A 26832-nucleotide genomic window follows, 5' to 3' on the forward strand; every position below is an offset into this window, starting at 1 on the left:
TGGCTGATATTAGCAATGCATAACTGTGCTATCAATATTTAAAGCTGTTTCTCCTTCTTGGTCTTAGTCGTAATGTTTTGAGAACACAGTAACTCCAATTCTGAGCCATGTTGCAGCTCTGAAGGAGCATGGCATCCCACAGAATAAAAATGAGCCCCAAATGTTTGGTCTCTTGTCACATGCTGAAAAATGTCACCGTGTAAGAAGATATATATTTAATTTCACAGTTGTCAGTTCTTGTCTGGTGCTGTCTTTTATACGTAGAGAGATCAAGTAAGCTGGGGGTGGGCAAGTGGTTTGGAGGGGCCACAGCTGGGAGGGCTGAGCTGAATTAACCAAAGGGATATTCTATATCATATAACATTGTGTTCAGCAAAAAAAAGGCAACATCCATGGGACATCAGCTCCCAGCTTCTGCCTGTGAAACCCGTTGTGGGCACTGGGCACCTGGCATGAGACAGCATCAACCTTCATAGCACCCAACTCTGCTGGGGGCTTGAGTTGCAGGGAATGAATGATGAATTGCTAAAGCTTGGGAGGTGAAATTAATAGCGACACATAGCACAAACGTGTGAACACAGGAGAAGCCTGTCAATAGATGCAGCATATTTAAATTGCAGTTGTCAGCCAAAATTACCCCTCCAATAACTTGATGTAAAACCAAAGTGACTGTTCATACTGTAGTAAAAGCCATAGTTCAATTATTTCTCATAGTGTTTTGGCTCAGAGTAACAGCCTTAACAGCAATGCTTTTTCATGAAAAGCAGAAAATTTACCCAAAACTTTACTGCAATCCATAGTGATTGCTACGGATGGGATGATGTGGGCCAAAGAAGCCCAAAGGACAGGAGAGAAGAAGCTTGCCCATCACAATTAAAGAAAGAAGGGGAAAAGAGAGAGAGAAAGCTGCCACAGCTCTGATACGAACTTGTAGCTTAATTTCCTTATTCTCATAGCAACGCTCCTGCAATATGAATCATTTCCTGTGACCAGTGCCGTACTCAATTACCATGGCTAAGTCCAGCCCCCAAGCCTTCTGAGCAAAACGCTGCCTGTGGAGCTAAAACCACCTTGTACAGCTGAAACACTCTGCTCATAAAGCTGGAAGACCAGAGGCTGAGAATCATGACAAGCAGATTTTCTGCTTGTGTGCTGCTTTTACTGCACTTCTGTCGTTCCTCTGACTCCTATGAACCATCGACATTGCCTGATGTTGGAGATCCAAAGTTTATTGAGGAATGTGTGCAAGCCCATAACAGATTCCGGTCCGGAGTGAAGCCACCAGCCAGCAACATGCTTTACATGGTAAGAGGATCTTCACAACTTACATGCAAGTGTGTAGCATTGTGATGGCGTTTACGGTTCTCAAAGATTTCTTTTGTGATCAAATGCAAAAGAAAGAGAAAGGAAAGAAAAAACCCCACCAAGCTCCTGGTGTCGTAAGAGCTACTTCTTTTTAAAGCAGCGAAAAAGGCTCTGATTGTCCGATGGCTTTATACAATAGGGTATGTGTTAGTTTTGCTTGGCTTAATTTCCTCATTTGAAACGCAAGATTTCAACCCTCAACCTGACACTGTCATTCTGTGCTGTAAAAAGCCTCCCCGTTCCGAGGCACCACAGCTCCACAGCCTGGGGAGTAATTTATGGGCAGACCTAAGCACAACCTTTCATACTTGAGTCGGCAAGGGCAGAGACCGTTGCCAACGACATTGGAGAGCTTTCTCTAAGCTTTCTTTGCAGACTGAGCCAACAGAGCCGCTGTTCCTGGGTGCCGGGGCTGCGGGGGAAGGCAAAAAGCAACAAGTGCAGCAGGAGCGAGCGCTGGAGGCATCAGGTCCCGCGCTGCTCTGCCCCCTGCCTTGTCCCTGGCCACATCAGGGGGCAATATCTGCAGCCACCGTACAAAAGACAGCCTGTCACGATTCAGAATATGCCCAGAAGTGGCTGACTCTCACTTCAGATGACTCGTGACACTTTTGTCTCACTGCTGGTTGGCACACAGGAAACCCAGCAAGGAGAAAGCTGTAAATGCGTGCACAGAGCTGGGGCTATGGCTGAGAAGCCCATCTCCGATGTGTGAGATGTTCAACTTCAGTAGCTTGGGAGCTGATATTGCAGCATCCATCACCTTTTGTGCTTTGACTGGTTAATACTTGAGACATCGTGTTTCTTCTTGCGATAATCTCCACAGACCTCTCAGAGGGACCATAGCGATTGTCCTAATTTGATCTCTTCCCTTTTGCTCCTCTTTCTTACTACCTATCTCACATGGCCACCACCAGCAGAGGACATTACCACATCTGTAATTAGCAAAACTCCAACTAAAGTTGGGGAAGAAAAAAAAAGCCGTTTCTGATTGTTGAACACTAAAAAAGAAGTGCCCATTAGGGAGGGGTAAGCGAGCAGCGAGAAAGCTCGAGTTGCAAGCCTGACAGGAAATAATTTAATTTCTCTTCTACATGTATCTTTTACTTCAGCTCTCTTCAGTGGGGCATCCTGAACTTTCATTACATATTGCTCCAGACTGTTTTTCAGATTGCTTTACTGGCCCTACACTAACAAAATCTTGCTGTGATGTATTAAAAGATCAATATTCATCTTTTTAAATTGCACCTAACTTTTCCTTTTGAAAAATTAAAGAGCTGAAATCTGAAAAAAAAAGGGCTTAAGAAACAAATAAACAAAGATTATAACAAATTAAACAAGAACTAAATCATGGTAGTTTCTTTTAAAACACTGCAAAACCCCTAGTCTTAAGTATGACCTCTCCCAAGAAGAATTTAATGTGGAGAAAGCCATACAATACATGATAAAATCTATTATGAAAGTAAAAGTATTGGAATTGAAAAGAGCATATTTAGCATATTTGGCCTTTAGCACTTCAAAAATGAGGAAAAGAAGATGACCTTTATTTCACAGGGAACTTTCGTTTGCTGTAGATAACTGTCCACCTAGATATGTAAAAATGAAGACTATGAACTCAGAGCATTCCACTTTCTGGAAAAAATAGTTTAAAAAAGAAAATAAAAGACAGAAGCTCGTTTAACTTCAAGTAACAAAGCCCAACCATCTATATTTGTAATATATTTACTATAAAATGAGAATGCTGATCCAATTTTATTTACCTGATAAATGTGACCCCTTTCCCATTCACCCAAAGCATTGCTTAGCTCTGTTCCAAGGCTCTTCGAAACCAGCAGAAAGAGTCTCACCAGTTTCATCAGGGCTTCACAACAGTCTCTTTTGACCTACTGCTGCCTCGCATCACTTTTCACTTAACATATGTTCAATTTTCCCTCCCTAAATCAGCAACTCATCTGAGTTATAAAACCAAAACTGAGAAATAGTTCATGGAAAAAAAAAATTAAAATACTATTTTCTCAAACAGCAATGATAGCGATACGCAAGCAAGGACATCTTTTTCCCCATGCGGTTTAGTCCAATCTTTTAGCATAAATGCAGTTTCATAAGCAAATAAGGCGTATAACTATAGTTAAACTAAGGATCATTTTGAACTGTGAGTTTCTGCACATTGCTTTTTCAACTGTCAGCCAGTTTAAGCCTTCACACAAAAAAGGGAAAGCATATTTAAACTTCTTAATTTACCTTTAAACTTATTATTATGTATACCTTTATGGAGCTTTAACCTTATTAGTAATACTAGTATAGGATGAAGGACAAGAGAGATGTGTGGACTTTTAAAAAGCAGAATGTGAAAAACAAGACCATGGAGCATGAAGGTGCATCCACCACTGTCATACATCTTTCATCATGGTCTTCTCCTTGCAACCTCAGGGCATTGCCGGATTGAAACTGCAGCCTCTGTCTTAACTTGCAGCAATGCTTGGACTGGAAGATAACTTCTGTACAATGCCAGATCTTGTTCATTGTCCTTAAAAGTTACAATCTAAGGAAATATCAGCTGCTTGCTTGAAATAGGCCTGTCTGCCTCAAGTTTAATATTCGACACACTGAGTTCCCAGGCAAATTATTTATGTGTTAGTTTTGTGGGAAAATACACCTGCCTCTGCTGAAATGTTAGACATAGGAAGAAATGGAAGACATAGCTTACAAAATATTATCAAGTCTCTGTAGACATATTTTGGTATGATCTTGCCATTTTTAATTATTTATTGGTAGCATAAAAAATACACACTGTTTCAGACTTACTATGATACCGAAAAGTTATATTATGTAAAATATAGCCATAAAATCTAACCACCAGCTTTTTCCTAGTCACTGTTACCGATCTGTTCAAAACAATTTCTCTAGGAATTCTATTGTTTGCAGAAGCAACTGAGATATTTTAATCTGTATAGAAAATGACAAATAAAAAAGTTTTCAATTTTTTTTTAAAAGTCCAATCCAAAATAGTTCAGCAGCACTGAACAACTTCATTTACATGACACAAAGTGTAACTGGAACTACAGGCATACACTCCTGGCACTGCATTTTCCAGGAGGTACAATCGAGTCGTGTGCATGAGAAAGCTCAGCAAAACCAGACACCACCTCCAGTCCAAACAAAAGATATCTATATAACTCAGTTGCTTAAATAACCACTTTCTGTAGGATTGAATAGTAAGTGAATGAGTGATTCCACAAATATGAATTCAGAACTCATATTTGAAGCCACCAAACACAAAGATGCAAACCGAGGGGTTGAGTTTAAACTGCCCCCAAAATCCCAGAGTGTCATGAACTGATCTGTAGGCGGTGGTGTTAATGCATGGGGCTGCATGAGACTCTGGTCTGATTGATATGGCAAGCATACCCCCCAGTCTCCAGATTTCCTGTAAATTCACTGTTTAAATTACATTAACGTTCTCTCATGGCTGGCACAGTCTGGAAATGCACATTGCACCAAAAAAACATGTATTTGACTGACATACAGCTCTTGGTGCCCCACAAACCAGTCAGCCAAGATCACCTGCCACCCGAGAAACTTTCTCAAGTTTAATGAATAACTCAGTTGAAATCAGAAATGAACCTACAAGCCAATTTACCATGTAGCTCTGTAAGTCTCAGCAGAAGCAAAAAACAGATGAACCTGAAGCATACACGCTACTGAGACCTAGCTTCTCCTGAAAGTTGCTCTGAATTTCTGCATTGCTAAGATACCAGAGTGATTTTTAGTTGTCTTTATTTTGCAGAGCTGGGATCCAGATTTGGCAAAGACTGCAAAAGCTTGGGCAAAGAAATGCCTGTTTAAACATAATACATACCTCAAAGATCCGGGGCAGGCTCACCCCAAATTTACCCCCGTTGGAGAGAACCTCTGGACTGGGTCACTTTCTATTTTTACTGTGCAAGGAGCCATCACCTCTTGGTACGACGAGGTCAGTGCCTACAATTATGCCAACAATAACTGCAGAGGAGTCTGTGGCCACTACACGCAGGTAGGCATTGCATTTCTCCATCTAAACCACGAATCAGCATTGCCATTTTCTTCAGCAGAAACCCAAACTCTGGGTTTCTGTTGAAGATTCGGTGAACTGTTTCCCAAGTGCTGTAGTCTTATTTTATATCTGTGTGCACAAGATGTTCTCGTGTCCCCATGTTAGGGAGGAAAAGAGTCACTGCATGATTATTTTAAATATAGTTGTGTTCTGATTTCAGGAAGAAAACAGGACAGCCATCAAGCGGTCAGATTTAGCCAAGCAGCAGCAAAAAACCAGGCAAGGGCAACGGCTGTGGGCCACAGCGCATGGTGAGATGAGGTCCTGGCTCTGGCAGGCAGCCTCCACATGCCACAGGCTGGGGAAATACCAGCACATCAAGAGATGTCTGCAGCTCTGCAAGCATCATGTGTGCATTTTTCCCAACCACAATTCCCAAAGAAAGAGGGCAAAGTGAGGGAAAGAAGTGCCACTGCCATGCAACTCCACAATCACTTAGCCACGGCTACAGGAGAGCAGGATGGCTTGCAACAGTGGCTCTAGGGATTAGATTTGACCTGAGGCTATTTAATATTTTCTGTGGAGACACACATATGTGTTTAGGACTGGAAGAGATGAGCTGAAGTTGGTGGGTGTCTGAACAATATGTGCAGGTACTTGTGTGATTTGGACGCAGGAGCCGTGAGAAGTGACAACGTGTTGCTTTTTGACCTTGTTCACAAGGACATGATAAGAGTCAGCATCTGGAAACTGCGGTGAAACACACCGTACCTGGCACCAAGGCACAGTGCTGAGTATCATGTTGGGTGCGGAGGAGCAGCCCAAGTGGTTGCATGGGGGAGAAAAAGAAAATAAGATTATTCTCACTTGGAGTCAGTGGCAATAGTGACTGTAGCTAGAAGCTCCATGTCTGCCAGCTTTGGGAGGCATCCTTGGGTCTGCACTCTCGGGGAATCCCTGGTTCCTCTCCCTCCTTCTCAGCTGTGGAGAAGAGAATTTTACCCCCGGTACAATTAATGCAGTTACCACAACCACAAACACACACCTCAGGCAATGGCCACCTGGGATGGAGAGGGTCCTGTGATTCGGTCCTTCTCCATCCCTGGGGATGCAGTTGTCTATGGCTGGCATCAGGAGCAGCCTCTGCTCTGCCGCTGCACTGAGCCAGGATCTCTCCACATCTCCACATTGTCAGCCATCACTGCTGCTGTGTCGCCCTCAGGTACTGCTGTGCTCTCGTCTCCCCTCTGCTTCCCTCACAGGGTTTATTTTTCCAGGACTGCAGCATTTGGCAGCACTCTCATCTTCGAGCTGGATATGGGAAGCTGGATTGAACTAAACAGCTTCTGGTAGACAGAGGATCACTAGATGATGTAATGCCCTCGCCTCTAGATTGTCTTAATCATGGCTGTGATGCTAAAAGGCAGGACCACAGCCCAGACACACTCCTTCTCCCTGCTCCTCCTGTAACACCAGTGCCTTCCGGCAATTTGCTGATACGTCTCTGCTGGATTTAGTACAGGGGCAATCAGCCCTCGTAGGAGCTGTAGCAGATCACAGGGCCTTTTCTGCACAGATTTCATCTGATCTCCAACAGCAGGGAAGACAGAAAGCTAATTGGTTACCTTGAAGCAAAGGAGACAAACTTCCTCTTTTCCTTTGCAAGAAAGAAAAACTGTCGGTTACACCCAGTTATTCTTTCTTTCAGAGTCATTTTAACAAATATCTGTCAAACTGGGCAGAACAATCAGGTGTTTTTCGGAACAAACTATGATCTTGAGACCTGTTACGGCTGCTTGCTTCCATGAAGCCTGCCCGGGAGTGTTCCTCAGCCAATTTGTTGTCATGAAACAGAGGAGGGCAGGTCTTCTCTGTAATGCTTCAGATGCTGAAGCAAAGCTTTTGTTACCGGTGTACCCGTCTGTCTTTGCAGATTGTTTGGGCTACAAGCTACAAGGTTGGCTGTGCTGTCCACTTCTGTCCCCGGGTGGCATACTCCGCCGTAACCAACGCAGCACACTTCATCTGCAACTATGGGCCGGCGTAAGGTTTTTTATTACAAATATTTCACAGGGTTTGGGTCCTACTCCTTCCCTCCCACAATGTGCAACTTTATTAGATCAGTCCATCTATTCATGTGTTTTGTGGGAGGAGACAGTGCCCAAATTGGAGAAAGATGTACACCTTTGTCCAACTGGCTTTTTTTTTTTTCTAAATAAGGGCTATGCATTGTAACCAAAAAAGCAGTGGCACTGGTAGGAAGGGTAAAATATAAGATGCTGACATGAATATACTGAAAAGATCATTTGAAAATTAATCCCTTGCTCCTAAGTGCCAAGATGGCCCCAGACAATTCCCAGGGTGCAAGCCCAAAGTCTGAAAATATTTCCACGTGTTCCTGCAGAATGAAGCCTCTAGATTTAGATAAATATTGAAGCGTGCAATGCTTGCAGCTGCAGTCCTAGCAGCTGAGGGCTGCTCGTGAGGCTGGGGCTGCTCAAGGCAGAATTTTATCCAGAGGTGCTTCGTACACATAGCCAGTAGGATATCCAGCTAGCATGGATGGTTTTCACCCTTCTCCAGTTACTTAATGCCACCACAGTCAAATACAGCCCTCAAAGCTTTACACGCATACTGTGTTGGGCCAAGGCCAGGCCAGGCCACGAACTCGAGCAAGTTTGGCGTTCCTGTTGCCCGTGCTTCATCCTTGGAAGAATACATACCCCTAACCAGATACCTTGAAATGACACGGCTGCTGCTGTGCCAAAGCAACAAAACTGCTCTCCCCAGAAGACCCACACCCAAAGGGCCATTGCCTCTGCTGATTCTTGAGACAAAAGCCTCTTATCACCCAGGGCAGCCTCTCCTTTCTCTTCTCAGCATTTGCTCTGCACCCCACCATGCTAGATGGTGCAGAAACCCTGGGCGCAGGGAACAACCCCAGCGCTGCTGGGACATGCGCTCTGTCCCTCGAGCTTCATGCCTGGATCTCCCAAAGACATGAGTCAAGCCTTCCTCCTTTTGCCTCTTAGCCAATATCTGTATCGTGCAGAGGACCAAAATCATGCAGGATTGCTTGCCCTGCATCAGCAGGGATCGCTTGGGGAAGGAGAGGGGTGCCCTCACCCTCAACAGCACCCAGCAGAGCAGCCCTCTGCCAAGGGTCAAAGCAAGATGCAGGCACAATTTCAATTTCTAAAGTGAATATACTCCAAAGGATTTTCTTCGGCTTAGATCGAGCAACGAAAGCCTCACCTTGCTGAAAGTAATGAGGTTTTACCATGAATTTTAGCAAGCATACAAAATCCCTCTTGGTGTGTTTACAGGCAGTTTGAGGCACGCTGTAAATCTGGCTTTGGCCATGCTCCAAGGCAAGCCAAGCACTGAGCTGCATTCGGTGCAGTTTCAGAGGTGGACAGGTAATACGGAGCCAAGAGCCAGGGCAGAGGGAACTGGTGCCACTCATGCTGCTGGCAGAGGGAGAGAGCAGGGGGAGACACACATCGCTCCTAGAATATTTACCAACAAATGGATGAAATCACTACCTATGAGAGATCCTCCAGCACCAGAGATTGCTCTTCAAGGTTAAATGCACACGTGTATACATAGAAACTGATCTGCTTTTGCTCCCATAGCCTAGACCCAGCTTTGAGAGCCCAGTCTCCACACACACAAATTATCCAGCGTTAAGACTAAACAGGGTGCCCCACTACACTCAACCTCTTCTGCTTCGCTGTGTGTCTCGGGCACAGGGCACTCAGGCAGGAACCGTCCAAAAACCATCTCCCTGTCAACACCAGTGAAGCAAAACCCACGTTAAACACTAATTAGCAGTAGGTACTAACATTCTCCTCCCAAGGGTGGTTTGAGAGCAGCGTGACTTTCTTTTGCAGTGGGAATTACCCAGGACGCCCATACAAGACTGGAGCAGCATGCAGCGACTGCAATGGCGAGCAGTGTGCCAGCCAACTGTGTCGTAAGTAGAAGACGACCAGCCCTCCTACCCAAGTGCATGTAGAAAGGGAAAGACCATGCAAAAGATACTAGCAGGAGTCAGGCACAGCGCTCTCCTGTTCCTAAATATAGTCTGAAAAACTGCAGTCAGAAGCCAAGTGAGCAGTGATACATAGAGAGCGGAGGAGGGCAGAAGGAGCCTGTTTTCTACCCCAGGGAGTGACGGGATGGGGTCTGCTCTTTGAGTGGTGGAGGGTATGATACAGAAGATAGGGTGGCTGCAGTTTAAGATGTTATTATCCCTGCCAGGAGTTACTGCTTGCAGAAATGGGAGGCACAGAAGGGGATACATGTCCTTTCCCGGGTCCTCCAAGTTATTACCTGGTGCATGAGCTGCCACTTGAGCTAGTGCAGGTCCAAGCCTGCCTTGTCCACACCACGCCACTGCGGGAGGGCAGAGCTGCCATGGCACTGCCAAAGCTGCTCGCTCCAGTGAACATCAGCCAGGCCATCTGCTTTCTCCTAAGCACTGGGAGAGAGCCAGGCTGACACAAGAGAGCCCTTCACAGGGACGCGGTGCTCAGCCTGAGCCCCTGGCAGTCCACCTGATTCTCCTGCACTTGGCTTTGCAATGGCTGGATGGAGTCAGGAGAGGGGGAGACCTTTTGTGATTTCTATAAGAAGGACAAGGCATTGTGCCATTGACATCTGCCCGGGGCGGAGCTGAGGATATGGTCACACTTTTCCCTAGCACTCGACCCTGGGCAAAGTAAAGGAGTGGGAAGGTGGTGTTAAAACACCAGCACTGCAAGAACAAGAGGGAGTCCCTGATGCATGGGACTGTTTAATGTTAGCTACAGGCTGAGGACCTTAAATGTAAGGCACTGGTCAAAAGCCAAAATGATCTTGGGAAGCACTCCTAGGGGAGCAAGTCCTCTCTATGCCAGCCACTGGTGGGAGAAGAAGTCAACATGGTGTGATCAAGCGCCCCTCAACAAAGCCCCGAGAGTCACTGCAGGGGTCTCCTGAAGTCAGCGGGTCTTAGCTTCTTCCTGGAAAGAAATGCAGGTCCCATAGCTGCATTTGTGAGCCCATTGTGAGGCTCACACTTCATTCCCTTTTGCTTAGACTTAAATTGTTTATAATGTGTAAGTCTGCTTACGGTCATGTCTTTTCTCTCTCCAGAAAATGCAGAGCGTGACAAAGTCATTAGTAAGTACCACCAGAATCACTGCTTGCATTTGTTGCCCTTGGTGCAGTTACACTTGAAAACAAGTAACTTGTTTTGTTCGTAGGCGATTCCACATGGCGTCCAGAGTGGGACAAACCTGCGTGTGACGAGTACTGCATCACCGTGATTGCTTTAAGGCCGTTACTCCTTATACTGACAACTCTGGCCACCTGGCTCCTACCAAAATACTCGTCTATAGCACCCGCCAGCGAGTGACACACATGCAGAAGACCACAAGAGCACTTAGGTCAACTCGTCCCTTCCCTGCACATAAGTTACCGGCAGCACAACGATCGGTAGAGACATTGTTTGCATCCACAGGTGATCTAGAAGTACAGAAATACCATCTTCGTTGCAGGCAGCAGCTAGGAGAGCTGATAAGCAGCTTTCTCATCACTTAGAAACCAGTGACTGGTTTTAAATTACCTAGGTATTATTTCAAAGCGGAGTGGTGCGAGCAGGATCCGGTGGGTAAGGGAGCACGCTGCCCAGGCATGGGCAGGCACTGAGGCTGCCTGCCATGCTTGCTTAGGAAGGGCTGGAGGGTGCCCAGCCCAGGAGCCTGGCCACGGCCCCAGCCAAGGCTGCAGACAGAGCACACACCTCTCTCCTTCCTATTGTGCTCTTTCCTTGAACTTTCCTCCAGCAAGACGCAGTGTTGCCTGGAGAGGTTTTTAATTTAAATATTTTTTTTCTGATAATTTTTGGACCCATGTGAGCTCTGGCATTTGGATCCTGTGGCAGGCAGCGAGTTTCCCAGTCTTGCAGTGCACTGGGGCCATTGGTACTTTTCTTTGCTTAGAATTTGGTTTTACACACACGTCATTTGTGCCAAGACAGAGTTTCGCCTGTGTTTACATGTTTATGTATTGCTGCAGTCTTTCCTGTTTCTTTTTTTCTGAGCATAGAGTTTTTGACTGCTGTTTCAAACAATAAATCATTAATAACTTCCTAGTTCCTATGTATGATAATGGTGTATTTGCAACACGATCTAAAGCTTAGCTGCTGGTGCACAAAAAACCTCCATGTTCAGCTCCAACCTGCACAATGCTGAGAAACACAATGCTGGGAAAGAGCATGAACCTCCAGATAAAATCCTGCTGTGCCTTTGGTTCAGTAGCTGGCAAGGGATGAGTTTCCTGGACCCTGCACATCTGGAGCAGGCAAAAAGCAGCAGAGATAGCTGCTGTATTCAGCTGGGCACGTCCTCTACAGACCACAGTCGCTCAGCTTGAGCAGAAGCTGGAAGGAGCAGAGCTGCACAAGCTCACGGCTGGACCACAGCGATCCGTATCTACTCAGAGACAGGTTGAGATGCCTCTGCACCACACCCCTCTGCAGAGGACAGACACGCACTTCTGTAAAGGAAGCCAGGAAGTTCCCCTCAATGCTTCGTTTCTGGGGTACTGCCCCTGCATACCCGCTCCTGACCCTGCTGCTGGGGTGGATCTTAACTGAAAACACTGGAACTGGGACCCAAATTTTCTCATGTTATTCTTCCAGGTAGTTAACTGCTTACACTTGAATTGTCTCACCATCATGGCATTTCCTAATTAATTCATCTTTCAAAATGCAAATATGGCTGGGGACAAAATTCCAAACTTTGCCCTTTATATATCTTTATATTTAGTTTGTTGGCCGCCAGAGCCTCCATAGCCAAGACATCACACTCGCAGGCAGCAGATGAGCAGTTGCTTCCCCATGCTCCAGTGACCAGGGTCCAGTACCCATGCTGGCCTACTTGTGAGAGAGCCAAGCTCAGTTCTGTCTTCCAAACTGGGCAGATTAGGGTGTTTAAAAAAGAAAAAAAATCCCACTGCAAAATCAAGACCGTGGGTTGATCTGTTAAAAAGAGCAGCTATTTTCCTCCGCACTTGTCATTTTGCCACTCTTGTGCATGACCCAAGCCTCAAGCTCCAGGTACTGCAAAGTCCCATCCGAAAACGGGACGGTGAGCGGCACGTGGGCAGCAGGATCCAGTGCTCTGGGTACGCTCTCTGGCACGGGGCTCCCACCCCAGCACGGAGCCCGGCACAGAGCCCGCCCCGCCAAAGCCATGTGCAGTTGGATCCTACTGCTGCAAAGAGAAATGCAGGAGAGAGAAGAGCATCCGTTGCTGTGCCCAGGGAGCAAAAATAAGCTCAGGAGGAATTCTCCCCTGCTTAGTTTAATCTATGCTTGGCTTCCAGGAGAGTAAACGGAATGAACACAGAGCCCTTAAAGTTCAAAACGTTCACAGCACTGTTATTTAACTATATGCTTCAGCAGGTCTAAGGAAATACCATGGAAAAAGCTTCATTAAAAAACCTCTAAATCACTGGGGCTCAGGGAAAAAATAACCCAAACTTTACAAGATGGTATCTTTCAAACAAAAAAGCCTGAAAGTCAAGAACTCAAAGCTAAACAAGTACTGCATCTCCTTTTAAGAACATCCAAGAATCCAGATGTTTAACTCCTGATGATCAAGCCACTTTGAGTTGTCCACATTTATTTTATGGCATATGCCCATGAATTCTATATAAAAAAAGCAAAACACTGATACAGAAATACAGCCTTCCTGTACTTTTTTGCAAGTATGTAAGCTTTAAAATCAGTTAAAGGAGATAATTTGCTATAGTTCAAGCTGTTCTGAAAATACCAAAACCACTTTTTCACCCTTCCAAATCCACTTTGTTTTTCTGTTCTTTGCTTTTCATACAAGTGTTAGAACCTAGAGACATACTGTCTCAGAAAACAGGTGCAAAATCACCAACAGTGTGCCCATGCAGCCAGTCACCCCTCAGATACGGACTCTAACCAGACAAATCCTTTGTTTTAACTTGCCTACAGGAATATGAGTAAGCTTTCTTGATTTTCCAGTTTAAGTAAACAAATGTCCAACCAACAATCCTCGAGACCTGCCAACCATAGCAACCGAACAAGATTAAACACAATGTGAAGTCTTTTCACCCTGTAACAACAGAAGGACAAGATTCCCTGAAGCCTGCCAAGAGTTTTACTATGGGTAGGGATTTGATGCAAAAGCCATATAGATGCCTTAGTTGTGGGTCCTAAATTAAAAAAGCATACTTCCACAGAAGCATATATCATTTAAGGCCACGCTGCCACCAGGCTAAGCTGTTTTCCTGCACTGCAACTCAGGCAACTAGGCAGTTAGCTGATGCAGCTGGAAAACACTTTTTTGTAGAGCACTTTCAGCTACATCAGGTTCCTGACATGAAACGTCAGCCTGCAAGTCCAGTGCAGGGCAACCAGCCCTACACTTGGTTTTAATTTTACCTTTTTAAACTACAGAGGAACGTCTTTGCCAGTCCTCTGCAGTGAAAGGTGCCTCGTCCAGCACAGGTTAAAACCACAGATTCTCTCTCTTCTAAAACACTCACGCTCCTTTTCTGGCTGCAGTCAGACTCCTCCTTACTGGCTTCTAGCTCGGCAAACTCTTCCGTTGAAGCACTCTTTCCTGGGATCATATTGCAAAACCAGCCATTTAAACTCAAGAGTTGCAGTGCCTCCTGTTGAAATTAGTCCTTTTACTGCGCGAGGTCTGAACACCCAACTGGTACGGAACTTTGGTCTCCCCTTTACGCTGTCAACTGCTGAACACCAATTGGTGTTTCTAAAGAGCTTCTCATGGTGCTGGCATCACTAAACCCATCAGCTCGCTGCAGTTTCTGAGACAGGCGTTTGTGACTTACTGATCATATTGTCAGTGAAATACCTGCTGAAGAGGTATTTTTCTGACTGATTCCACAAGTAATCAAACAGCCATTTAGGAGCAACACAGTCCCTAAAAGTAGTGAGAGCTTTTTTCCGTTAACAATTCCGTGCCAAGCAACGATCACATAACTGAAAGGCAAGCTAAAGCTAATGTTGTTCCCTACCCTAAAGGGCAAGCATCTTAGCTATTTCTCAATGCAAACATACTGGCTTTTTAACCACATACATCCTAAATTCTTTTTTATATATATAAAAAAGGAAATGGCTGTGTTTTCACTTACTAGTTTCAAATAAAAGGTCACTAACCTAGGAGCAGTGAGCTGCAAAGTTCTAGAATAAATCATTTACAATGCATGTGCAGGGGATCAAAATTCCCAAACCTGGCAAAAGCACTCCAGCAGTCATGAAACTGGGGTGGCTCTACCACCTTCTAATCATTATGTTTGTTTCTTTAATCTCGGATGTATGAAATAAGCAACATCGGCTCTTCCGGTGAACTTTATTTCATCACAATTTGCATTTTCAGGAAACTAAAAACCTTTAAACTTCCTTCAAAAAAGGGGAAGGGCCTCAAAAAAAAAAAGGGGGAAACACGATTTCTTATGCTTTCTTGCAAGCTGGAAATAAATTAAGAATATGTTTAAAGACAAGACTTTATGCTTTCCCTGCAGCATATTCCATGTGCAAAAACTCTCGCTTTGTATCATGTTCTGCCTCACAGCCTCCAGGATAACACTAATAAATGACAGTTTATTAATGACATTCAGTTATGATTACAGTTTGTCTAATTCTCACAAGAAGCTGCAAGTTTCTTGGAAAACAACATGCAGCCTGTGCAGCAGAAGATTAACTAAAGGATTTAAGAACAATGTATTAAAAGAGTTTATTAACACCAAGACAAGACACGCAAAAATAATCAGCTTTTACAGAAACAAAAGCATAATATAGTAATAAACCTTGCCCATTTTCCAAAAGTTATCACCATAACTGAGGCTGCGTATGGTCTGGCAGTCTTTCACAGAAGAATCACCTTCAACTCCCACTGAGTTCTCTGACCCTAATGTTTAACATCCTGCACCAAATTTTTAAGTGTTTCTATTATGAAACCTTCCCTTTAGGCAGATGGAGATTATCCAAATACACTCTTCAACTTTCTCAAACACAGCAGCGCAGATTTTCTTCACCAGTCTTGGCATTTCCACACAGCTGCTTTAGGTCCACTAATTCAAGTGTATTTATGACAAGAATCTCTTTCTACCTAGTCTTTTCTTGTCCACATGATACTGACAGCAAGAAGCCTCAAATCTTCCAAGTGTGAAAATGTTCATTAACATAGGAGAAAAGTGAGGATCCCGGGTGGTGTATTACTTCTTTTTCTTTTTTTTCTTTTCATCTGCTGCAATTTTTAACTTGACTTCTTCCACAGGAAGTGCTCCTAATTTCTTCTTCTTTGCGTTCTTCACCTTTTCCTTGATAGCTTCAATATCAATTTTTTTCTCAGTGGAGGCTACACAGTAAAAACCACAAAGACAACAGACATGAATTTTATTTTTTCTCAATTTTAACGGTCTACAAGACGACTTCATATGTAAACACAGCAAACTGCATCCTGTGGCATTGGTTAGGACTCATTTTATGTTTGATAATGATTTTATAAACTATTCTAACAATCATTTTTGTTGAAACTAGTATTATCCACAAATGTCTTTCAGCAGAATTCAAAGGAGAACAGTCATATAAAAAAATTCTGTGCAATTGCATTTAAATACAGATGCCACACACCGTGCACATACAAACTATCATCACTCACTCCTCAGACTACAGACGTAAATTCCTCCGAAATTAATACATACACGCTCTCTTGGACATAGGCCTATTGGCTTGATTGGTCTTACGTAAGTAGAGAAGAAATTAATTACTGAGTTCTTACACCCAGAGAAGCTCTCATGGTACTTTGTCTTTCTGCTCGTAACTAAGGTGGTAAGATCTCAAACACACCTGTCCCACCATTACACTCTTTCTCTGGCCACCCATTAATGGCTGCTGTTGGAAACAGGATGGGGTGGGCTGAGGGAATATGATACAGATTTTTGAACAGATTCCTGTATGAAAACCTTTATAAGAGACTTCTACAGGGAGCACCAGAGGACTTAAGTAACACTTAATGCTGAGCAACATGAATAACCTACTCTTTAGTTTCATCTGCGTGATGGCACTTTCTCTTTTGGGCATGAGTCATGAATTTGGATCTAACTCTTCCATCTCACACAGTTAATTCTGACATCTCACAGTGGGTACCAGCTGTCCTTGGAGCTCAGATCTTCTATATATACAAACTACTGTTGTCATTATTCTTGGAAGACTGAAGGATTTCAGGTCAAAACACACAGCAGCTAGGAAAGCACAGTATTGGAGATACAGTGCAGTCAATAGCAGGATTATTGAAAGTTTACTGCCATCACAAAAAAGTACTATATCAATGCCACAGAACACACACGCTTTTCAAGAAACATGAACTTTTCACTTTGTAAGAAACTGTGCAACATATAGTGTAATCATATGTAGGTAGTATAGCTAATACAAAACATACACAGTACATCTAACGCAATGAATGAATTCATAGTGCAATCAACGAATCCAAGTAAACAGAAGACTTGTTTCTCTAGTGCGTAAAAATCAAATCATCTGGGAACACAAGCTCTTACTCTGCATATAGCGTGGTTTCACTTTAACTTTTACTAAAACTTACTTGTGGCCTAAGTTCCCAAGTAAGTATTCCTTTTGGGCTTGTTTTTCTTAACAGGAAAGCCATTTGAGCGCAAAAGTTACGGCAGCTTCACTACAAGACTGAAAGCAAAAAACTGATGTAGCCAAAACAACCCATCGAGATGGCCATCCCAGTATCTCCATCAGGAAAGCATTCTACAAAGAACTGTCATTTCGTAAGTAAAGAATTACAGGCTCCATGATCTTTCTACTGTTCCTGGCAACTCCAGGCATGGATCTAGCCACTAGGATTTTTTTGCATGACCGTTCTTATTTCCTACAGCTGTACCTCTGCAAAATCACTCAGTCTAGGAATCAACAGCAAAAAGTTTTAGAATAGGAAAAGAGAAATGGTTACCTTTCTTTGTTTTCACAACTGGCTTTTCCTTTGGTGGGATGAAAGCTTTATTTCTTTCTTCTTGTCTTTTCTTGGTTGCTTCTGCTTGCTTTGCCTAAAGTTACCAACAAAAAGCTCAAGTATCAGTAAAGCAGATCAAAAGAGACAAGAAAAAAAAATCCAAGTCAGCAGTCAAATGCTTCTTAACTGAAGAGTGGGTTAGAACAACTTTACCTTTATCTCTTGCACTTGTTTTCGCTTCTTCTGCCTTTCTTTCAAGAAATATTCACCACTTGCCAATTCTTTATCAATCTGTGTAAGACAAGTACAGAGAAGCTTCAGATAATTATGCATTATAACCCAGATGTATAGTATCAGGAAATCAGAACTTGACAGAAAAGGCCTCTTGTTAGCAAGAGCAAGATTCCAAGTCATGCTATATTCCTGCATAACCAAGTAAAGTTTCAGCTGACCTGGCTTTCTGGCTGCGGAGGTGGGAACGGTGTGTACTCCTTCTTAGTATTTTTCTTCTTTGGCTCCTTGCGTTTTTTCAAGTTCTTCCGCTTGAACTTAGGCAAAAATCTTTCCCAACTTTGTGACCTCAGTTCAGGATCTTTTGATAATTCCCTTTTGATCATCAAAGTCTTCAGTAGTTTTAGAATGTCACAAAGAGTTATTAAAAAATTAGTATTATGGTAGTAGCCAAGAGCTCCAAACTACAAGTTCTACCAGACTTTCTTACAGTGAATATGCTACACCCGAACCTTCTGTCTCTCACTTCAGTAAGAGCAGAGGGGTTTAATTACGAACAGTGGAACCAGAAAGACACATGTCTCAAAACGGGAGTAGAACATGCTGGACAAGGTGCCTCAATTTAAAGCAGCAAGTACCAAGGAAGCAACAGAAGAGAGGAAAGTTTATACACATTTTTCCTTTGATGTTTTCTCAGATACTGTTAATGATATTATGGCAAAATATCCTGGTAACATGGAGGATGTCAAAGTGAGGTTTCTTTTCTGAAGCAGCACACTACAGAAATTCTCAAAAACAGATTACCACAGAAACATGTAAACTACTAGCATACAACTCTCTGAGAAGAAATAGTATTTTCTTGTAAATAAAGATGCAGAGTGGACCACACCAACCTTAATGTTATATATGGGATGTATATTCTTCATCGTGTCCAGAACAACTTTTCTAACCTGTATTTAATAATAAAAACCAACAGAGAACTCAGCAAGTATTTCATATTCCAATCAATTAAAATACCAGGTATACGATCATGCTTCCTCTCCCCACTGCCCCCCAAAGTAGGTAGATTTAAAAAGCTAACACAAGTGGCTAACTAGAAGACACAGCATTTCAGAAACATCAATAACATTGTCATACTTCTAATACGCTCCACCACATCCCACAAACATTACTTTCGTCTTACCGTGGATTTTATGGTGTCATGAGAAACTCTTGCTTTTGACAAGCATTCTTCTCCTACATAGTTACTAAGGACATTAGATGTTCCTTAAGGTTATGTATCACTAACTCTGCAGTATTTTCACTCTTTACAGCTCAAATCCAAAAGTACAAAAATTCTTGCTAAAAAGTAATTCACAAATACTTTTTTACTTCCAAGACAGAAAGATTTCAGAGTCTAAACAAAATTCAGCAGCTAAGATGCTAAGACTATGGACAGTCATGTAAATGTAGCTTACTAACACATAGCCGAAAAGCCAGTGAGATACTCTTGAGATTGCCAGATTTTGCCTCTCATCTGCACTCGAGCTGGACACAGAAGTAGGCTATACAAACAGCTTCTCTGCCTGCTCTTACCTCTTTTAGCCCACTAAAGGGTCCAAGAGCTGAAACAGTGTTGCCTTGCACCATAATATAGCAGTTAGTTAACAGTTCCAGGGCCTACATCAAAAAAAGAAATGAAGTAAGTGTAAACTGAAGACCTGACACAAGTTTGTGTCTAAGAATTTTCTGGTTACTACACCTCTCGGAAATACCTTCAGAGTAGATCCTTTTGGCCCAAGAAGTCGTCCTCTTCTTTTTATAAAAGTATCTCTCTTCCTCACCAGAGAGCCTATTTTAATGATGTCACATGCCACATCATCCTGAAGGATACGAACTGCCTAAAGAGACAAGAAGCAGACAATATCATCTGAAGACAAATGGATTACTCAGAAGAGTCAAGAGAATACTGCAGTTTATTCTTCTCACTTCACTTTCAGATATAATTACTTTAAATACATATTTTATTTTGCTTTACTCACTTTAAAATCCCACATTTTGAAAACACACAATTTTCTAAATATTGTAGTAGAATTTAATACAAACTTCCAGGATTTAATACTGACCTGTTCAAATGGAACGCTTCTTGCCAAAAGTTTTATTAAATCTCTAGCTCTGATGATTGCATATGGATCAAAAGTCTTCTTAGTGGTAGTGACAGTCATGCTTCCTTCAATGAGATCCAGCGTTGCATTCACATACTGCAATATTTGAAAAGAAACAGTGAATCAATCTCTAAATAAGAACCTCAGAATTCATCTTTGGCAGTAAAAAGTTAACAAGCAGAAGGCTACATACTTAACATAGATCCATTTTCCAAATTTCCTAAACTGACTTTCAGCTTGAGGAAACTGACGCACATACACACAAAAAAGACTGAACGTGCGCGTCACAAGGCCCGAACCACCACCTCCCTCATCTTGAGTTCAGGAGCAACAAAGCTGACAGCGTCTGGACTAGAAGATGCTTGCTGCTGCAGAGAGCTTTGCTAACAGCATCTGTAAAGAACTGCAAGTCTGTGGCTACACAGACCTTCACCGATTTTGATGACAATAAAAAAATGACACTGCCAATTCCAAAAGCAAGGACAACAGAAGTATACACTAACACAGTATTAGAAAAACAACTTGCACTCTATTCAGAAGCTTAAGTAACATCTGTATCTCCCAAAAGATAAAACATAGTATTACAATTATTAGGTATGCATACATGTTCACCCAAGGCTTTCTGAACAAGTGGCCAGCACTCTTTCACGTACGCTTCTCTATACTTTGGGAACAACGTTGCAAAACTGCTTTCCTCCAGCAGTCCTTTGGGATTATCTTCTCTTGTAAAGGCTGGCTCTTTCCATCCATCTGGCACCGTGAGAAGTTCAGATTCATCAACTGTTGTAGGTATAAAAAAAAAAGTCATTTTTCCGTCCTCTTTCATCAGCGACTATTACTTCTGCTCCCCGTTTAACTACAAAAGATATAATAACTGAAAGCTGGGACACAAAGTTTAGTACTCTCTTTAATACGCTGGTGCATGCATTTAGCATCTCTTCTGACCCTAAAGAAGTTACTACCTTAAGCTATTTATTAAAAAAACCCTAAAATTCCACCACTGAGATATCCGTTGTGGGTAGGATATTACACTAGAATAAGCTATACCAGGCTGAGGCGAGCAACCAGAGCACTGTGAGGACGGGCGCAGCCCTCGCCCCATCCCACCCCAGCGCCGCAGGCCCCGGGAGCAGCTTGCCTCCCTCACGCTGCCTCTCCGCCGACACGAAGCCGCGGCCAAGCTCCACAGCTCCCAGTTATTTTAGGAAACCGGAGGAGCCCTCGGCGCCGGGACGGTGCAGCAGGCCCTCGGCCACGGGGGGGGCCCTCAGACGGAGGGCTTCCCGGAGAGCCCGAACCCTCACCCCGCCCCTACCTGTCAACGCTTTCTTTTTGTTTTTATTTTTTTGTTTTTCTTTTTGCTTCTCCCCGGCCTCGGCCGCCTCAGGAGCATCCGCCATGTCTGCCCGCGCGCCGCTACGGCTCACCCGGCGCCGGAAGCGCCGCCCGCCGGAAGGGGACACGCGGTGCATGCCGGGAGCGGTAGTTCCGGCGGGCGGAGACCCTGAGGAGAGGGGGCGGGCGGAGGCCGCGCTGAGCTGCCTGGGGGCCTTGAGGCTGTTTAGCGTGAGCTGCTAAGGCTTTGAGAGTGACTTTACCGATTGTATTCAGAACAGTACGCCTTCTCCTACTGGGTTGTCCTTCCCTGGGAGCACAAAGGTGAAAATAGAGCCGGTGCGGGCAGGCAGGCAGGGTGCCTCCAGCCATTTGAGGTGGTTGGTTACCCACCCCCAACCCCACTAGATGGCAGTGACCGCTGCCCTAAGCAGAGCACCCCACGCGGAGCTGATATCTGCCCGGTGGTTTCGGCTTGAGAGGGGAGATGGGGAGAGATGGAGACCATGGGCAACATGCCCTCTCTGCCCGCGCAGCCCTGCCTTGTGTGGAGAGGCTGGGGTCCTGCTCCTGCCTCACCTGGCACCGGGCTCTGGATGCTGTATGTGAGTGACAGAAAGGTGCAGTGCGCCGGAGCGAGCACAGGGAGGCAAATTTGCTTCTCTCAGCCCTTGGATGCAGAAGAGTACAGGTAGATAGGGTCAGCACTTGTTTATATCCTACACGTAGGATGCAATCCACCAAAAAATCACAGGAGCGGGCGGTGGAAGGGGCGTGCTGGCAGCGCTCAACGGTGGGAATCAGCTTCCTGACCGGGATGAGAGGGGAGGGGTAGAGATGGTGCAGGCCATGGAGCGTCAAGAGCGTGAAGACAAGTTACCGGCTGCGGTAAGGGAGAACAGGGAGCCTAAGGGAGAGGTGCAGGGGAGGTGGCATGGCCAAGGTGGTGGGGGAGGCAGATGATCTTTGTGGCAGCACTCTCTGGCTATGAGCAATCTTGAAGTTCAGAGGAAAGGTCTCCGGTGAGATACATCTTCTCTCCAGCCTGCAGGCCTCTTGGGCAGCACGCCTGCTCTTGGTATACATCTCACGTCTCTGCGGTGGCAGCAACAGCCCACTTGTGTGCCTGCTCCTCTCCTGCACCCCAGCCTCTGCACCAGCTGCTCCTGCATCGGGGTCACAAAGCATCTCAAGCCTCTGCTGGAGAAGGAGAGAGGTGCATGGTGTAAGGGGCCAAGGGACTGGGGCCTCGTGGCACCCAACTTCCCAACTTCTCTCATTCAAAGGATGGGCTACCCTCTCTGGTGCAGCGCCGCGCAGAAGCATCTCTTTCCCCATTTGAGACAGGTCTGCTAAAAATACTAGAAAACAGAAGCAGTTGTGCTAACAGTCTTGGAAGCTGTGATTCAGGAAGGTCTCTCATGTCCCCTCCTGTCTGATTCTTTGAAGGAGACAGTAATTTCTCATCTTTCCTATTACCTCGGGATCTGTGGTCTGGTCGGATATGGGAAAGCCACTTCCCTAATTTCTGGTAGGGACAGGATGCTCTGGGCAGCCTTCTCAGGCTCCAGACAACAGCATGTTTATATCATTTTTATTAGTCACCACTCAAATGCAATAACCAGCCACCACTCGTCTGGCAGGGTTAAGAGGGTAAGAACAGCTAGCTGGGGGGACAGAGGCTGCCGAGGGGGCGGGGGACTGAAGGCTGGTGTGCCCAGGCGACTCCGTCTGGGCTGTGCCATGGCAGGGATGCTGCATCCCCGCGGGAGCAGGGTCCCCTGCATGCTGGCGTGGCAGCTGAGCTCCCAGGCAGAAGGGACAGCGCAAGTGCCAGCACGGTGGTGGGGCACAGCTACCCCACGGCCGGTGGGACACAGCGCCACTGCGACTCCCTACCCTCCACTGCCTCAGCTCCTGGGGTCTGCGCACCCTCCCGGCTCTGCCAGCACCAAGAGGCAACGCATCTTCTGAAAGCAGCTTCCGCTGGCACTATGTACCATGTTAATTGTTACAACAGCCCAGTATGAGACAGAGACCCAGATGCAAAGGGCTCCTGTGAAGACCTTTGTCTGAATAACACAGATCCCAGCCTAGCAAGACCCCTCCTCCTCCTGAACCCCTCACTGGGCTTTGGGGGGACCCAGGTCTGCATGCGTACACATGCAGACATTTTTTCCTGTTAAAAACAAAGTGAAGGAGCGAAACAGCACAAGCTCACAGCCTCCCCTACGTGCATTTCAGGCTGTGTGATAAAAAGGGCAGAGCACCGCAGTTAGAATGAAGGTGCCTCTTTATTATGCAGCAAAGTAATTATTTCCCAGCCAGCAGATAGGACTCCAGCCACTTGGCACTTTCTTGCATGCCGTTTTCCAATCCAAAAGAGCAACTTGGGATTTTGTGATAATTCAAGCAATCAGATGAGCTCATGCACATGGCATTCATGCACTAGAAATGCCATGCAGATCCCATTCAGCCTCAGCACTCGTAAATCCATGTGACACTTTTATCTATTTATAAACTTTTAACAGCAGGTTATGATTGTTATGCAAGCCATTTTCCAGGGATTAATAAGCAGCTTGTGTTGATGGCAGTGAGAAGGGCCATTAACTGCTCTGGGACAGTCATTAATCTGTAGTAAATGCTCAGCATCTGTATCATTTCTACGTAATTAAATAATCGATACTGCCTTTTGATTCAAATAACTGGAGAATTGTATTTCAAATTTATCTTGGCTTAGGGTAGTCTTAATTCTTTTAGTTTACAACAGGGCAGGAAGCAGGCACATGGGCAAGTGGGAGCTTCTGTTGCTGTGACTGGCTCTTAAATTATCAACTTTTTCATACAAAACATCTAAAGTGATCAAAATATAGTTCAAACTGGCCACCAAAACTTATTAATTGGACTGGATGGAGAAAAAAGAATCACAAATGTGTTGTCCTTTTTCTGTTAATATGGAGTTCTTTCATTAATGGAACAAAATTATGTCTTTGAGTGACCCAACACTGGGAGGTAGCCTAGCAAGATTGAAATAATCAAACAGAAACTCCCTCTGCCCAGCCACCTCCAGAAAAGTCCCTTTTGATTCACTCCCCATCTGGCTAACATGACCTCTGTGCCCTCAGGTGGATGGGGTTGTGGTCTTCATTTCTCTTTCCTCCCTCCCTCTCCCTTTCTCTCCCCGAGGCAGTGGTGTAAATCACTTTTCTGGTTTTGTTTTGTTCTTGTCTTTGCTGCCGAATTCAGTGATCTGCAGAGGTGCTGACAGATGAAGGTTACGGTGCCCATCGCAAACCCAGTCAGGCAAGAACCCCAGTGGTGCTGCTGCCTTCTCCATGGAGAGCTGAAGAAATGCCCCGGCAGGCAGAGATCATCATGGGTGAGAACAGGTTAAGCAGGAATCGAAAACACGAATTTCAAAAGAAAGAGACTTACTGTATCGCCACAGGACCATATGCTAATCCCCATCCTTTTGAGCTATCTTTTCACCAGATAACAAATCTGCACCTTACCACAAGGACATGATGGATGAATAACAACTCACCATCACTCTCAGTGTGGTTAAAACCTGGAAAAAAAGCAAGCACTGATTCGGAGGGGAGCAGCCCCTCAGTTATGTATTCATATTTTGAGGCTGGAAAGACGAGAGGAAGATTTTGCAAGAAATAGAGGAATATCATTGATCCAACAGCAAAGCTTTCGGATGTAGCTACCATGAAGACACTTGTGAAGTTAGGCATGAAGAGATAAAGAAAAGGGGGCAGTGGCCATCATAAATTCAGCTCAGCTAAGGGGTAGCTGAGTTTGTGAGAGAAAGGGCTTCGCTCTGAAAGAGAGCAGAGGAGAGCACGTGCTGAACCATAAGAGGAACATGGAGCTGGAAAATGAGAGGGCTGCAAACCATAGAAGCATCTGAAAGGGCTAGCTGGAAAAGCAAAGCAAAGATAATTTGTGGCAGAAGGAAGAACTCAGGATAAAAAGGAAGAACCAATGGGTAAAATAGACGATAAAAGAAGAAAGACTTGCTTGCAATAAAATTACTGTCAATTTGGGGATAAGTAAGGGACAAGAGACAAACAAGGAAAGGAATTTAGTATCATTATGAAATCAAAGCAGCAGGTTTAGATCAAAAGGTCTTTGGAGCAGGAGATGTGCCTAATCATGTATTCATACAGTGACTGACAGAACGAGGCTTTTGTCTTGACTTGAGCCTCTGGGAGTTGTCAGAAAGCAAACACCACTCCATGGCAAGCCGCGCCAGGACCTCTGAGATATACACAGGAGAATAAAAATGGGAGGGTGAAGGTGATTGCCGGTCAGGGGTAGGTGTATCGGAAGCCGGGGAAGAGGAAGGCAGGAGCCTGAGGAAGGTGGTGGGAGGAAATGCCTAAATCGGAATATTGGTCCAAAGCCTCAGAGGGGAAGAGAGTCAAGCAGGGATTAGAAAGCAATCGCTCCCGTCTGCTTTAGAAAGTCTCCCACATAGTGCAGAGAGCAATCACACGTTCCCAAAGGTCCCGCAGGGACGGCTAACAGAGATTTCTCCAGCTGTCTCAGTATCCATCCTATTTAGGTAATGCCTAACACGGGCTGTGCCTGCCAGGGCAGAGCTGGTCTAATGGCTCCCGACTCCCCAAAGGAGGAGGTGTCCCTCGCCAGCCTGAGGCAGGGTTCTGCCCTGGTGCTGGGGTAGCACCCAGGGTCCCCTCCACGAGCACCACCCCCAGCTCCTCCGCAGTGGGTGCCTGGGGAGCCACGGGGAAAGGGGCGGCTCCTCTGTGGATCAGGGCAGGAGAAATGCCCCCAGGCCTCCATCCTCCCTGATACGTCCTGGTATCAGGACCCTGCCAAAGCAGCAGAAGGGGATCTGCTGTGCTGTCCCCTGTAAACCTGCAACGAGCAGACCCTTTCTTGAAGGCGTATAGTGTCGCAGGCTGTGGATTGAAGCTGGAACTGCCAAAAAAAGATTGTTAAAATAATTTTAAAGTCTTACCTGAGCACTGAGAGTTTAAGCACTTTTCTTTAGAAATTCACAACAATGCTCATGTGTGTTATGTTGAAACACAGATAAAACACTCCTTTAGTCTATTTTTCTCTTGTACTAGAATCAGGCATTATTATGCAGATTTCCACTATAGCAAAATTATGGCAGAATAAATAGCTCTGCTGTACACGAAGGGGAATCCTATTACATCTTCAGTAACTCTCAGTGAGCATCATCGCTATTATACCAATTGAAGAGACAGAAAACAATTTTTAATTAAAAATATTTATAGCAGGCATAATACCAACTGCCAGTTTGACTATCCAGTGAATGCATTTTGCAGCTGGTACTAATTCTCTCTTATTTCCACGAGGTTAGCCAATATCAGCTGTTCATTAAGCAGAGGACATTTCAGGAGTATCCATATTATATGCTGTAACTAACTGAGAAGTTCTTCCTTTGATAGATTTGAGGAAATCAAGATTGCTTTGCTATGTTATTCTGGGACTTTATAATAGAGAGGTCATTTCCCAGTGATCTGAGTGGGCTGCATCATCAGTTTTATTCAAATCAATCCTACAAACTGCTTTCCAGCAGATAAGAACATTTTAATTAGCAATATATTTTTTGTCTTCTATCTGCAGTGGAATAGGGGGTGGGAAATTGATTTCAGCACGCCCTTTATTTTACTGGGATTGCAGCATAATCAGAAGG

General features: G+C 44.7%; 2 protein-coding genes across 3 annotated transcripts; one reads left to right on the forward strand and one right to left on the reverse strand.

Annotated features, from left to right (window-relative positions):
• Positions 1–1042: 1042 nt before the first annotated feature.
• On the forward strand, positions 1043–11047 carry LOC104374757 (glioma pathogenesis-related protein 1). The gene is made up of 6 exons (XM_009980937.2): positions 1043–1305; positions 5153–5398; positions 7332–7441; positions 9292–9374; positions 10538–10564; positions 10648–11047. Exons 1-6 carry the CDS (start codon positions 1126–1128, stop codon positions 10797–10799), a joined length of 798 nt encoding a protein of 265 aa, XP_009979239.1. The 5' UTR covers positions 1043–1125; the 3' UTR covers positions 10800–11047.
• A 3944-nt stretch (positions 11048–14991) lies between these two features.
• Positions 14992–21216, reverse strand: KRR1 (KRR1 small subunit processome component). Of its 2 annotated transcripts, none has more exons than XM_086609963.1 (10): positions 21123–21216; positions 20404–20579; positions 19761–19895; positions 19410–19535; positions 19231–19314; positions 18549–18605; positions 17877–18047; positions 17638–17715; positions 17425–17518; positions 14992–15807 (listed from the first exon to the last, which is right to left on the reverse strand). In XM_086609963.1, the coding sequence occupies exons 1-10, from the start codon at positions 21190–21192 to the stop codon at positions 15665–15667; spliced, it is 1134 nt and encodes a 377-aa protein (XP_086466089.1). In that variant the 5' UTR covers positions 21193–21216; the 3' UTR covers positions 14992–15664. The 2 variants fall into 2 exon arrangements, with proteins under 2 accessions (XP_086466089.1, XP_009979240.1); XM_009980938.2 differs by having other exon boundaries at positions 21115–21216.
• Positions 21217–26832: the final 5616 nt, after the last annotated feature.

Source organism: Tauraco erythrolophus, chromosome 4, assembly GCF_009769465.1.
Source record: "Tauraco erythrolophus isolate bTauEry1 chromosome 4, bTauEry1.pri, whole genome shotgun sequence".
NCBI classification, from domain to species: Eukaryota; Metazoa; Chordata; class Aves; order Musophagiformes; family Musophagidae; genus Tauraco; species Tauraco erythrolophus.

Bases quoted from the DNA above. Each gene is read 5' to 3' on its own strand.
- LOC104374757 (XM_009980937.2), top strand. From the start codon at position 1,126: ATGACAAGCAGATTTTCTGCTTGTGTGCTGCTTTTACTGCACTTCTGT. The intron at 5,399-7,331 runs GTAGGCATTGCA...CTGTCTTTGCAG, and splicing joins TCTGTGGCCACTACACGCAG to ATTGTTTGGGCTACAAGCTA. The intron at 9,375-10,537 runs GTAAGTAGAAGA...TTCTCTCTCCAG, and splicing joins GTGTGCCAGCCAACTGTGTC to AAAATGCAGAGCGTGACAAA.
- KRR1 (XM_009980938.2), bottom strand. From the start codon at position 21,199: ATGGCGGATGCTCCTGAGGCGGCCGAGGCCGGGGAGAAGCAAAAAGAA. The intron at 17,716-17,876 runs GTCAGCTGAAAC...TGTCTTACACAG, and splicing joins CTCCGCAGCCAGAAAGCCAG to ATTGATAAAGAATTGGCAAG. The intron at 17,519-17,637 runs GTAAAGTTGTTC...TGGTAACTTTAG, and splicing joins AACAAGTGCAAGAGATAAAG to GCAAAGCAAGCAGAAGCAAC.